General features: G+C 41.9%; 1 protein-coding gene across 11 annotated transcripts in view; it reads right to left on the bottom strand.

Moving 5' to 3' along the window:
• The window catches only part of AP3B1 (adaptor related protein complex 3 subunit beta 1), a 580,418-nt gene that overhangs the window by 253,508 nt on the left and 313,758 nt on the right, over positions 1–13,152 (bottom strand). For 2 of the 11 annotated variants that reach the window (XM_065550061.1, XM_065550065.1), the window contains exon 2: positions 8,312–8,440. The exons of 5 other annotated variants lie outside the window; for them this stretch is intronic. Coding sequence is in view for 4 of the 6 variants with exons in the window: in XM_065550059.1 (XP_065406131.1) it covers positions 3,221–3,387 (167 nt within the window). In the remaining 2 variants the exon portion in view is untranslated. Of the gene's footprint in view, positions 1–3,220; positions 3,415–8,311; positions 8,441–13,152 lie in introns of those variants that run through there. 4 more of the 11 variants (XM_065550059.1, XM_065550056.1, XM_065550062.1 and 1 more) reach the window with 4 other exon arrangements.

The raw sequence follows: 13,152 nt of genomic DNA, 5'->3' as shown, positions 1-13,152 counted from the left end.
GTAAGAAGGAACTAAGGGGGTGCTAGGCCGGCAGGGCCCTATTTTGGGCACCATGAGGGCGCAACTCCCGGGGTTGCCCAGGCCGACCCTATGGATACTGCTAGGGGGAAATCTTCCGGCTGTCGTGCATGCAGCGCAGGCACACCTGATTGGAATTTACATGAACAAGCACTTGAAGAAGAACATGTCTTCTTCGCTGCGTCTTGGGCGCTTTCTTATCTGGCAGAGACACTTGGCAGGGGTGCGTGGGGTGTTCCTGAAAGTCACATCTGGTGAAGCACAGGGGACAATGCACTGAAGCAGGATTGTTAAATTCACACACAGCCTTGTAACATTTCAGTTAAATACACCTTTTGCAACATTGCAATCACTTTCAAACTGACCCTAGCCAGGCACACATCTCCGTGAACAGCCAAAGCCTGGTGAATGTTGAGGGGGGGGGGCACTCCACATGGGGGGAAAAGAGCACACACTCTCTGCAAGGGTTGTGGTGCAATCTATGGAAAAATATCTAAAATTCTGCCACACTTTTCTACAGGCAGTGGTCATTCTAGCCAACATCTCACTGCTAAAGATAAGCAGGGAAATGAGGGTACATCTTGTGGCTTCTGCCCTGCTCCCTATGCTGCTCGCCTATGTGCTGCTTTGGTCCCTGCACAAGTGATTGCCAAACGTCGCAGGAAAGTTTCAAAGCTGCTCTGCCATGGAACCTTTGGCAGTGGATTACTGAGTACCTCCAGGAAACTTTCCTGGAGACCTCTCTGGAGGATTCCCGTGAGATCTCGACAGGCATCAACACCCTGTTCCACCGCACTGATTAGCTACACAGGGAAATGTCCACTTCACAGAAACACAGCCAGCCTCTCACATTTCTATACTCTGAATCCACCTCTGCACTACACAAGCCACAGCCACTTACCAGGCATCTCACCTCCTGCTTCTTGCTCCCCAGAGAGCAACTGCTGAGACTGGCTAGACCCCTCTGGAGTGGAGAACAGTTCCTGGCTGCCTGCCCCACTGGGCAACCCTACCAGGAGATGCACATCCTCCTCTAACTCCACCTCTTGATCAATAATTTCATCCTCCGGGTTAAGTTCTCTTTGCGCTGCCTTCATTCCCTCTGAAGCATCCACAGGCCTCTTAGCAATGGAGGTGGGGTCGCCACAGAGGATAGCATCCAGCTTCTTATAAAACTGGCAGGTCTTAGGTGAAACACCAGAGCGACGGTTTGCCTCAATCACCTTATGGTACACCTGCCTCAGCACTGTTATCTTCGCTCTGCACTGCAGTGTGTCCCGATCATAGCCCTTTTCGCACAAACCTCGAGAAATGTGCCTGTAGGTATCTCAATTTGTATGGCTCAAGCGCAGCTGGGACTGCACAACCTCCTCTCCCTATATACTGATCAGATCCAACAGCTCTGCAGTACTCCAAGCAGAAGAGTGTTTGCTGCGATAATCCGCCATGGTCACCTTGGAAAATACAATGAGACCCCTCCACGCCGCCAAGCAAACAGGAAATGGAATTTCAAAAATTCCCGGGGCTTCTAAGGAGGGTGGGAAGGATGGTCATTTACATGCAGGGTAGTGGAGTTCAAACAGCTAACCAGAGTGGTCATGATGGGCATTGTGGGACACCTGCTGGAGGCCAATTAAAATGATGAAATCAAGTGTGGTGTCTACACTGGCACTTCGTTGAGAAAAATGTAGAGGAAAAAGATGCAAGTCTCTCATTGGGGTGAATGTATTAGTCACCAAAACTGGGCATTTTTTCCAACAAAAGTCACACCACAGTGTATACGCACACGCAGTTTGGTCGACAAAAGTCAGTTTTTGGCGACAAAACTTGGTATGTAGACAAGGCCTTAGATATCGTTTTACCCATTTCTGGCAAGGGAGATTCACTTTAATGCTTTAACTCAACAACAGTAGTTACTATGACCCATTTAGTCAGAGAAATGCCTTTTGCAAGTTTGTTCTTAAAACCAAAAAAACAGTACACTAGTCAGAAAATCTCCACAGAAATAAGAGCCTGGATCTTTAAGGAGCCAGGAGACAAAAACAGTACTAGCAGGAGATTAATTTTTGTCAGCTTCCACATGAAGTCATTACTTTTCAGAGAATTTAAGTCAGGGGTTCTCAAACTGGGGGTTGCAAAGTTATTACATGGGGGGGGGGTCGCGAGCTGTCAGCCTCTAACCCAGACTCCAGCATTTACAATAGTGTTAAATATTTTTAAGAAGTGTTTTTAATTTATGGGGGGGGTGTCGCATTCAGAGGCTTGCTGTGTGAAAGGGGTCACCAATACAAAAGTTTGAGAACCCCTGATTTAAGTGTTTCATGAAAAATGATTTACTATGAAAAATCAACAAGCCTAATACAGATTTAAGCATTCACACAACAACTTTGAACAAACTGGAGTCTCTCACATTTACCAACATGCTTATTCTAATGAAAAAGAAAACATACTGTAAAAAAAGTTTTTCTGCTATTTAGCTGTATTTTCCAGTTGTCTGACTCACTGCAGCACCATTAAATGTCCCCCAAAATTAAGTGGCTATATTCATACTTGTGCATTTGATGCACCAATAACAAGCCCCAGAATTCTTTTTAGGATGCATCAAAATTATTACACAACAAGCAAAGAAAGTAGGACTGCAAGTTCTGGGGACACAAATGTGAGATTTGGGCTTGGAGAATCCAGATATAGTAGACAGGAATGGCTGGGTCAAACCTAGGGATGATAGCATGAACAGTATTTGTAGGGGGGCTACATCATTCACAATTTAGCTGATCAGAGTCTGATAGTATTCTCATGCACTGCTGCCTCCACTGCAAACTTCTGTATTGCTGTGTAACATAACAGTATCCTCTAGAAGTAGAAGTGCTCTGGACACACACCAAAATGAAAATATTCTAGCATGCAAACAGAAAGAAGATGCAAGCCAATTCATAAATTCCATAGAAACTAAAGATGAAGACTTCGTACTCCCCAAGTTTCTTTTTTCAATGTGGTGCTGCTTCATTCTTCAGAAACTTCAAAACATATATGGTATTTGATTATGTTATCTGGAAATGGTGTTTTTGTATTAACTGTTAAAATTAAGAAAAACCAAGTAAGCCAATATAAGTTTGAAACTGCTTATCTAGTTAGACTGCATTTTACGTTTGCATTGAAATTGAGAGTGGAAGGAAAAGATTAGCAAGCATTAGATACTTACACAGTGAGATTTTGCTCATATTGATCAGCAGCTGCATTGGCAAGCTCTCTTTCCTCTACACTAGGCTCTGGTTTCAGAGTAACTTGGAGGCTCCCTGCCATTTCAAGGACAGATCTAATATTGCAGGAAGCCTCACTAATTTTAGCCAGTAGTGAGCCTTGCTCCATTCTCTCAAGTTTAGAAAAGAAATCAGCACTCCGCTAACTTAGCCTACATACACCAACCAATACTGAAGTCTAATTAAAAAAAAATTCTTGTGATATAACAAGATACCCACGCCCTTCACTGTTTTAATTTTTAAAAGATTCTATATAAATCTCAAAGGTCATTTCCCTCCAAGAATGTGTCTTATCAGCTGACTTCAACAAACAATGATACATGGCAATTACTTTACAGCCTTCCATTTTATCAGTTGCTGTACAATGCAGTGGTATTTGCACCACCTCAGAAATTAGAAAATTCAAATACTTCAGTTCCTTAATCAAACCCCCTAAAAAAGCCTAACACAAGCCTCACATTTTTGTCTTCATTAATTATTCTGAAGCAATGCTTTCTTCAGTTCATGAAATTTGACAAACATTCATATGATTCATGTCCACTTCCCAGTATCAAAGGAACGTACAGATGACTGCACAGCTGTGTCAACTCAAGGTAACTTTTAGCCTAGTAACCAAAGAAGTTAGAGAGACACATTCCTCATTACTGGAAACTAAGCTGCATTAGTAACTCCCTGTGCAACACACTTAACCTTTACCTCAGTCAACTTGCTGTTATACCGGTGCTACCCCATTGGAGACCCCAAACGGGAACACACCCCTACCTCTTACTAATAATTAATAGGGTGCCCTCTGGAGCTGCTCGAGGCCCTAAGCAATTGCTTCGTCTGCTTATGCCTAGTGCCAGCTTTCTGTTACACCACAAGTAGGAAGAATATGGAACACAAACTGATGACTTTTGTCTAAGAAAAGAGAAATTCAAAAGTTTTAAAATCCACATAAGAAACTACACACAAAAATATTCTAGAACTACAGTATAGCTTTTTTGACACTGCTTTAATTCAATACACAAGTATACCTTAACGTTTCCAGTGATTTCTAACTATCTATGTACCAGAAGGGCTAAGTTACCTTTAAAACTCTAAATACTATTTTCATTTTTGACCAAGTCTCAGTCCTTTCCCTACCCCCTCATCCCTTTTATGCTTTTTGGTTCTTGGCATTCCTAGCATAATAGGATGCAGAGGCTGATTGGGGCGGCTAGATGTTACCAGAATTATTATTGTTTTTTAAATCAAAAGTAGAAAGTCCCTTCTCTGAAGGATATAGCCCAGGGGTAGGCAACCTATGGCACGTGTGCCGAAGGCGGCATGCGAGCTGATTTTCAGTGGCACTCACACTGCCCAGGTCCTGGCCACCAGTCCATGGGCTCTGCATTTTAATTTAATTTTAAATGAAGCTTCTTAAACATTTTGAAAACCCTTATTTACTTTACATACAATAGTTTAGTTATATATTTTAGACTGATAGAAAGAGACCTTCTAAAAATGTTAAAATGTATTACTGGCACGCGAAACCTTAAATGAGAATGAATAAATGAAGACTCGGCACACCAGTTCTAAAAGGTTGCCGACCCCTGATATAGCCTTTCTATGTTGATCCCAAAGCATGTCCTCCTCCCCATTGCACAGACTATGCTGACTTATGGTAATTAATCTGTAAATATATTTCAGAAAAATCTAAACCCTGTTCCTGATACATCTGCCCCTCACATTTGCCCATGTTCTTTCCTCAACATTGTCTAGTCGCTGAAAGTTTAGTACCCGGAATTCCAAACTATTCTCCAGTTATCCAGGGGAAGTTAGTCTCCAGTCGGTTCAGTTAAACTAGGCTTTAAAGATGGTCAGACCTGCTAGTTTCATGGATGAAAAGGATTAACCTAAGCAAGATAGTAGCAGTCCTAAATTTACATTAGATTGACAGTCTCCTGTCCCTATCACTACAAAATTGCTTTTTGACTTACACTGAATGATTTTTGGTGTGTTCATATAGATAGACCATAACTCAGAATATGGACCCTTCCCTCTGGTGTTGCTGTGTCTCCTATCAAAATGGGATTTAAGTGCTAAACTAAGCATTAACTTTATATCATCATAATATAGAAAATAGGGCCCTAAGACCTTCCCAAATCTTTATTGCTTATGGGCTTAGAGGTTTGGTTTTATAGCTAGGTGGTTAAAAGAGGAGTGAGGGTGGCTTAGGTTAAATTGAAAGAAATGAGTTCACCCTGAGGTGCCTCTGTTTTCACTCCCTTTCATGACACACTTATCTCTTCAGTAGAAATGTGTTTCGGCACACCCTCTTTTAGCATACTTACAGGTAAGGCAGCATGTCTTTCACAGAGGTCACGGATTCCGTAGTTTTCTGTGACTTCTGCAGCAGCCGATGTGGGTGGCTCCGGGGTTGCCTGGCCCAGTTGCACCAGCCACTGCTGGGGCAGTCTCAGGCCACCGCACCCCCACACCCTAGCAGCAGTTTGAGTGGGGGGGGCTCAGGGCTGGGGCAGGGGTGCCGGGCGGCGCTTACCTCGGGGGGCTCCCCAAAAGCAGCCAGCATATCCCTGCAGCTCCTAGGCAGAGAGGCAAGGGGGCTCTGCGGGCTGCCCCTGCCTGCAGGCACCACCCACGCAGGTCCCATTGGCTGTGGTTCCTGGCCAATGGGGATTGCAGAGCCAGAGCTTGTGGCGGGGGCCCCCTGACCTTCCTTCCCCCTAGGAGCTGCAGGGACATGCCGGCTGCTTCTGGGGCACTGCGCAGAGCCAGGTAGGGAGCCTGCCAGCCCCGCCAACCCTCCCCAGCACCAGCGGGGTTACTGGGCCCCACGCTGCTCCCCACCCCGCCCCCCAGCACCAGCGGAGATCCTGGGCTGTGCCCCACACACACACTAGCGGGGGTCCCGGGCCACCCTGCCCCAGCACCTGTGGCACTCCCCCAGAGCACCAGCAGCCCCCCGGCCCAAGTATTTATTACGGGTATACAATATAGTAAGTCATGGACAGGTCACAGGGTCATGAATTTTTGTTTACTGCCCGTGACCTGTCCATGACTTTTACTAAAAATACCCATGACTAAAAACGTAGTCATAGGACATTTGATCCAAAGTTCAAAAATTTCTCAAAGTGGAGGGGCCACGATTCCTCCTCACTTTCTTGTACAATTGTCTATCTTTGTGAGCTGCAGCTTTTAAGCACATGCTTTTTAAGATTTGTCTCCTTCAGAAACAGACTTATGTGTTTGTACCGTGTATGATACAATGAGGCCAAGACCCCAACTGGTCCTCTGGGTGCTATTGTAATATAAACAAGAATAAGAACTACCATCTAGACGTTTCCAGGACCCTGTTCATGAAGGCAATCTCTTATCTTATTCCCCATCAGTGCCTAACAGAAATGGAACTTACAGCTTGATGCCGCAATGAGGAGTGAGAATGATCTAGAATCAGTCTTGATAATCACAAATTGATTGTTTTCCTTCTGAAAGGCTTCTAGATACTGTATATTTCAAAAGAAATGTAATCAAAGTTACCAAGGATTTATGCAGAGGCCACCTGAAATCAAATTCCAAGGATAACTAAATACCTAACATGGCCTTTTAGTTATGCTCAAGAAGTTTGACTTTTGGTGCGGCATCCCAAAACAGAACTAAGCAGAACTCAGTATTAACACATTGCCAGACAAAACTACTGCTCTGTCTGAAATTTTAAGCCAGAAGATAACAGGTACATCAAGTATTACTAGATACATGAAGTCATACAAAAGTTGACTGTCAAACTCCTAAAAGCCTAGTTACTCCTAATGCTTTCTTCCATACAGCCAGAATTAGAAGTTAACTTCTGTGAACCACATCAAAACTGCAATTTGAAAAAAAATTGATAGCAAACATATTTAACTCAAGTGTTCTTTAATGACCGTTTTGTTTTGTTTTAGGGAATTATGTTGACACTTAGTGAATCATCACAACATTTAAGGGCAAAAACCCTTTGTTTTGACGTGGAAATCTGCATTAGTACTGTGATTCAGTTATGTACTACGTATACACAGTATTGAAGTCATAAGTTGCTCCCAAAAAAATTTGCTCATGTTTTAAAATGTATATTATTTCAGACTAATTTAGCCAGCTGTATATCTGAAAACAAGGTTTATTTTTATAATTTTAAAATAAATTGTAAACTCATTTTAGTGTCATCTACTATGAAACATATGGTACAGTGTACATTAGGAATTTGTTCATTTTACTGTTAATTTGGGTTCTCATAAGAAATTACAAATTGTGTTTTGTCCACTTCATTTTATTACACAACTGTTTGAGTGACATCCTGTGGTGCTATTCAGTATTACTTTCCCCTTCCATTAGAGGTATACTTATATTTATATTCATTATTGGTTTGCGGGGCTGAAAATTCAACTAAAATATCTTAAACAACACATGCACTTAAAGCAGTGCACTTTGGGTGTGATCGCAACACTTCCTCCTACTTATTATCAGAGGAGAAAACAGCTGGTTGCTCTTTCAGCAAGACCCAAATTTCCATTTAGTTTGAAAAAAACATGATGTAGCATCCAAAAGCAAATATTTTCCAGACTGGGGAAAAGAAGGGAAGGGGGAAATATACTTTATCTATAGTATACACAAAAGTGTTAAAAAAAAAAAAAAAAAAAAAGATTCATTTTCCAAAATAAGCAGGGATAGAGGAAGCGAAAATGGGGACAGATTATCTACTGATTACCAGGACAGTAGAAATCAAAATTCAATTTCACAGCAACTTTTCTCAAAGCATTCCTCATTTGGATTGTTGTTTCTCAGTTTCAAGTCAGATGAAAAATGAAATTTCATCCCGTTGACAAAGAAAAATACACATGGAAAGGATTTAAAGCTAGACAAATCTTTCTGCCTGAACATGTAACTTTATAGTTTATTTGCTGAGAAACAGGGTAAGACATACTTATTTCAAACTCCCACACCCTAATTCAGTTCATTTTTAAATAAAAGGTTTAAACTCAAAGGGATTACTCGCATGTTTAAATGTTGGCACATACCTTGCTGACTAGGGGCCCAAATGACTCTGTAAAGTATATTTTGGTATTTGTGATCAGGTATCCAGGTGACCAGTTGGATACTGTTCCTGGAAGGAAGATGTGGCAGGGAAGACTTCAAAAGGAAGACTCCTATTGATTAAGATATAAATACTAGATTTTTGTATAACGCAATTGAAAAAAATCTCAAATTTTGATCTGCATGCAACTTGGCATTTCCATTAAGACAACATGAATAATTTTTGATCCATTTACATTTTTTCCCCCCAGGGAGCAATATTTTTTACTGTGTGATAAAAGCAGCTATGGTCAATTACAGTACTATATGCTAGTAAATACAAAAATTAAGTTATTTATGTATTGCTTTATAAAAATGAGATAAAGCAAAGGGGGTGTATAGCTACCTCAGACATTTCCCAACACAATCTTTTAAAAAGCCACATACTGAAGTTTTAGTTTTTTCCCTGCCCAAGAAAATACAAAAAGCACACAAAGTGAATAAGGTATTTAAATTAATACACCAATCGTTGTTTCTCACTTCATGTATGCAAACATGAAAGCATAAAGCAGTAAAATTGCATCTTTGGACCCTGAATGACTGGAGACTCAGTTTTTCTAATCTTTTCAACTATCTACCACTAACTGCATCTGATTACCTCTAGTTTATTACCATCTTTGAATTGGATTAATGTACAATTTACTTCCTCTAGATATCTTTAGTACGTGGTACTGTCTTAATAGTGACATTTGTGGAGCCCCAGCTGAGACTTCCAATCTGATGTTATCCCTATTCCCTCTTACCCGTGCTATTCCTGTTTATTTCAGTTTGTAGACCCAATAGTCCGATGTGCATCCACACTACAGAATTCTACACAGACACTGTGTCCTGCTCTCAAATTCTCATGAGATTCCATATCAAAAACACTATTAAAATACAGATGCAGTCTCGCCTCTGCATTATGTTTTTTCCTGCCAGCATGTAATTGTATTAAGGAAACTATCTTGGTTATCAAGCAAATTTTTCTTAGTGAATCTATGGTGACTACAGCTCATCCATTTGTCTTGCAAGTGTCCATTATATGTATCCTCTTAGTCATATTTTAAACTATACGGAGATTCATTAGCTCAGGGCTAGGAACCTTTAAGGAAACTAGGAAAAGCTCATCAAATCTGATGCAAGGATGCATATTGAGCTGTGATCTTCTAGATCAGTGGTTTTCAAACTGTGGGTTGCGACCCAGTACTGGGTCGCGGCGGCTCAAGTCAGCATGCCAACCGGGCCGTTAAAAGTCCCGTTGTCAGTGCTGCCCAGCTAAGGCAGGCTAATTCCTACCTGTTCTGACACCACGCTGCGCCCCGAAGTGGCCAGCAACCAGTCTGGCTCCTGGGGGGGTGGGGGAAAGGGGAGGTGGGGCTCCGCATGCTGCTCCCACCCCATGCACTAGCTCCGCACTCCCAGTGGAGCTAGGGTGGCGGTATCTGCGGACGAGAACCACGCACCTCTGCCTAGGAGCCGGACCTGCTGCTGGCCGCTTCCGGGGCGCAGTGCGGTCTGTGGTGCCAGGACAACCAGGAAGCAAATATCTAGCTTTAGGGGATTATATAGTTCCTATGTACACTTGCATACAATGTAGGAACTATACCGTTAGATGGCATGTGGATAAACCATCATTAATGGGACTCTTTTCGTTCCCGTGTTTCTTATTCTGATTTCAGTGTAACATGGTCACGGAGGTTCTACATCCTTTTTCCAACTTTCCTTCAGAGAAACGGCTCCCCTGACAGTGTATTCCTCAGGTGCTTTTGAAAATGCTGCTCATGCCATTATTTTACTAGTATAACACACTGGGAAGAATGCCAGCCTGCTTATACCTTGGTAATGTGAACTTAGTTTTTGTATTGTGTGAACACTGAAGGATTCTCATTTGTTCAACTACTGTCTAGCACCTTTGCTTGAGAGGATCTGTCCCTCCCATCATCAAATATCTATTTTTAAATTCCTAGAAATATGACACTAGGTGATGGAGTATTTGAAGCCTTCCTCAAATCCACTGGGAGGTTAATCATTCCAGAAACTTATGATAAATCAGGTGAACTTCCCCTTTCCTAGCTCACTCAACACTTAAGACTTCTTGTGGGGCCCACCTGCCCAAACAACAGTTGTCATTACAAGCCATCCCATTCTGCTTATGAATATACTGGGCATGTAAATTAATCATATGCACCCATCACAGTATTCAGTTACATAGCAACACCCTGGGGCCTATCCTTAACTGGTTAGAGCTGTAGACTTGTCATAGCAGCATCTCTAGGGCCTCGGAGAGAATCTTTCTTCCCAAATGGAACATGCTGTCTGCTACGGTGCTGCTATATGCCTAACAAGCTGAAACATGTCAATTAAATGGTCCTCTACTGCAGCCAAAAAAGGTTCACAATAGTGTCTAACAGACCCTCCGCATAGCTCTGAAGTTTTAAAGTTAACATAGCTACCCCTGTGTAAGTCCTCAGGGCATTCTGCCCATTAGGTATCAAAAGACTCAAGATCTTGATTCCAGTTTTTGCATAGCAAGATTTTCCATCTTAAGAGGAACAGACACCACCAGTACCAACAAAGAGTCCAGATGCACTTACTTAGTACCAAGTATCAGAGGGGTAGCCGTGTTAGTCTGGATCTGTAAAAAGCAACAGAGTCCTGTGGCACCTTATAGACTAACAGATGTATTGGAGCATAAGCTTTCGTGGGTGAATACCCACTTCTTCAGACGCATGTGGTACATGTTTGACAGTCACTGATGTATTAAGTAATGGAACTGAATTTAAATCCACATTCATCCACTTTAGAATTTATCCTGTGTGAGGAAGTCCATCCTCTGAACCAGTCTGACGATGAGGTTTTTGAAGTCTGTAAAGCTAGCCCTTTTCCAAGTTACCTTGCATCTACCTGGTTCAAACACTTGAATTTGTGCCAATGCAAAGAATTACGTTTTTTCTGTGTATCTGCCTTTCAGACAAAATATTATGATTGCTGTATATTAAGTTCCTCAAGTTGAGGACAACATATGACTCTATCCCTGGATATTTGCCACCTGTTCAATACTTCCCTTAGCTTTCCCCATCTCCTGTTTTGGATGGAGATCTCCATATTTTTCTAGGTTTACAAAAAAAACAAACAAAAAACAAAAAGAAAACCTTGCCTTGTATAGTTTCTCTGTTCCTCTACAAACCAATCTGAGTCTGCAGACACTACCCTTGAGCTGTTAGCCTCCAAAAGTAAACATCCACTCAATTCTTTCTTTTCTAAAGATACATTAAGTAAATAGTTTCCTCTTGAAGATAACACATGACTGGATTCTTACCCATCCACTCACCTCCTCTGAGAACTGGATTTAGAGAAGTTAGAAGTTAGGACTTGTCCAAACATTATCTGTATATCTATTATTACTATTACACTTCAAATTTGGGGAGCTCTCCATTTCTGGCTTACCCGGGCAACAAAGTGGCATGTTCTAGAGCACACTGAGGTATTGGTAGTTCATTTCAGAATGGAGATGAATTACTGGTGCCTCAAAGAGCCAAAAATCTTTGAATGCCAAGGGAGTTCTGCCGTGTCTCACACTAAAGAGATGAGACCCTAAAACAGTAATACACTCAAAGGATGTCTTCAGAGAAGCAGAATTACAAGTACTTATTCCTTCACCTCTGCAAACTTTGTTGCAATAGCATGTTATGGAAAGACATTTTAGTGCCTCCCAAATGTCCATAAGACCGAGTTCTTACTGACAACTGTAGTAAAAAGAGCCTGAGATATGAGGCCTGGTACAAGGGGTCTGGTATTAGGCCTCAGGCCTGAACTAAAAAGGCCTTGCTGATATAAAGCAAAGTTAGCAAAAGTAAGGCTATAAGCAAAAGTCAGGCCCTGTTAAAAAGCAGATGCTTGCCAGCAAGTTTACTGTCCAGTACATGAACTCTGAACTAGTATTGCTAGCATTGCTAAAACACACTGAATACGTAAACACATTCCAGCAGACTAGCACAAGAACTCCCCAAACTAGCACAAAATAAGATGGTTTGATTGAAGAGATGAATAGTGATATTTTGTCTGAAACATCAGGAGAAAGGTACAAGGGGAGGTAACAAACGTCATGAAACATGTAAGGTGATACGCAAGTTGTTTATCTCAAATTCTTTGTCTCAATCTATAAATGTTGGGATGCCTCGCCTAAACACTTTGTCGGGCTGGGGGGAAGGGAGGAGGGAAGGGAAGGGCGGGGACGAAGTCCCACCATTCACTGAGTAGGTCCACTGTAATGAGCATACATGTCTTAGTATCCCTAGAGAGTCTATGGGGTGCTATTACCATGCTTTGACGACAAAAAACCTGGCCAAGCGCCTTTGCTGGTGAACTGAATCTGTGGTCTTCTTGGACAGTTCAATCCAGGTCCACAGCGTCAGTTACCTGCACAGAACTGGTACAACATACACGCAGCCAATTGACAGCTGTGGCAACAGGTAATAATAATAAACAGCCAGAAATATATTGTAAACTAAACAAAGGACCTTTTTGGAGAAACTACTAAAAGGGTTGCATTAGAGAGGATCACATCAATAGATGATGGCCTTCACACTGACACATGCCAGTTAAGAAAGAAAAGAAAGATGATGCATCCACTGTACCTTTCTTGACATCAAGTTATTATTTATTTTCAGTTGTGATAGATCAAACCTTGCAACAATTGCCACTCATTTTTGTATAGAATCATAGAATGTCAGGCTTGGAAGGGACCACAGGAGGTCATCTAGTCCAACCCCCTGCTCAAAGCAGGTCCAATCCCCAGACAGATTTT

This window comes from Chrysemys picta, chromosome 6, assembly GCF_011386835.1.
Source record: "Chrysemys picta bellii isolate R12L10 chromosome 6, ASM1138683v2, whole genome shotgun sequence".
Taxonomy (NCBI): Eukaryota; Metazoa; Chordata; order Testudines; family Emydidae; genus Chrysemys; species Chrysemys picta.
This window is presented reverse-complemented; position numbering and strand designations above follow the sequence as displayed.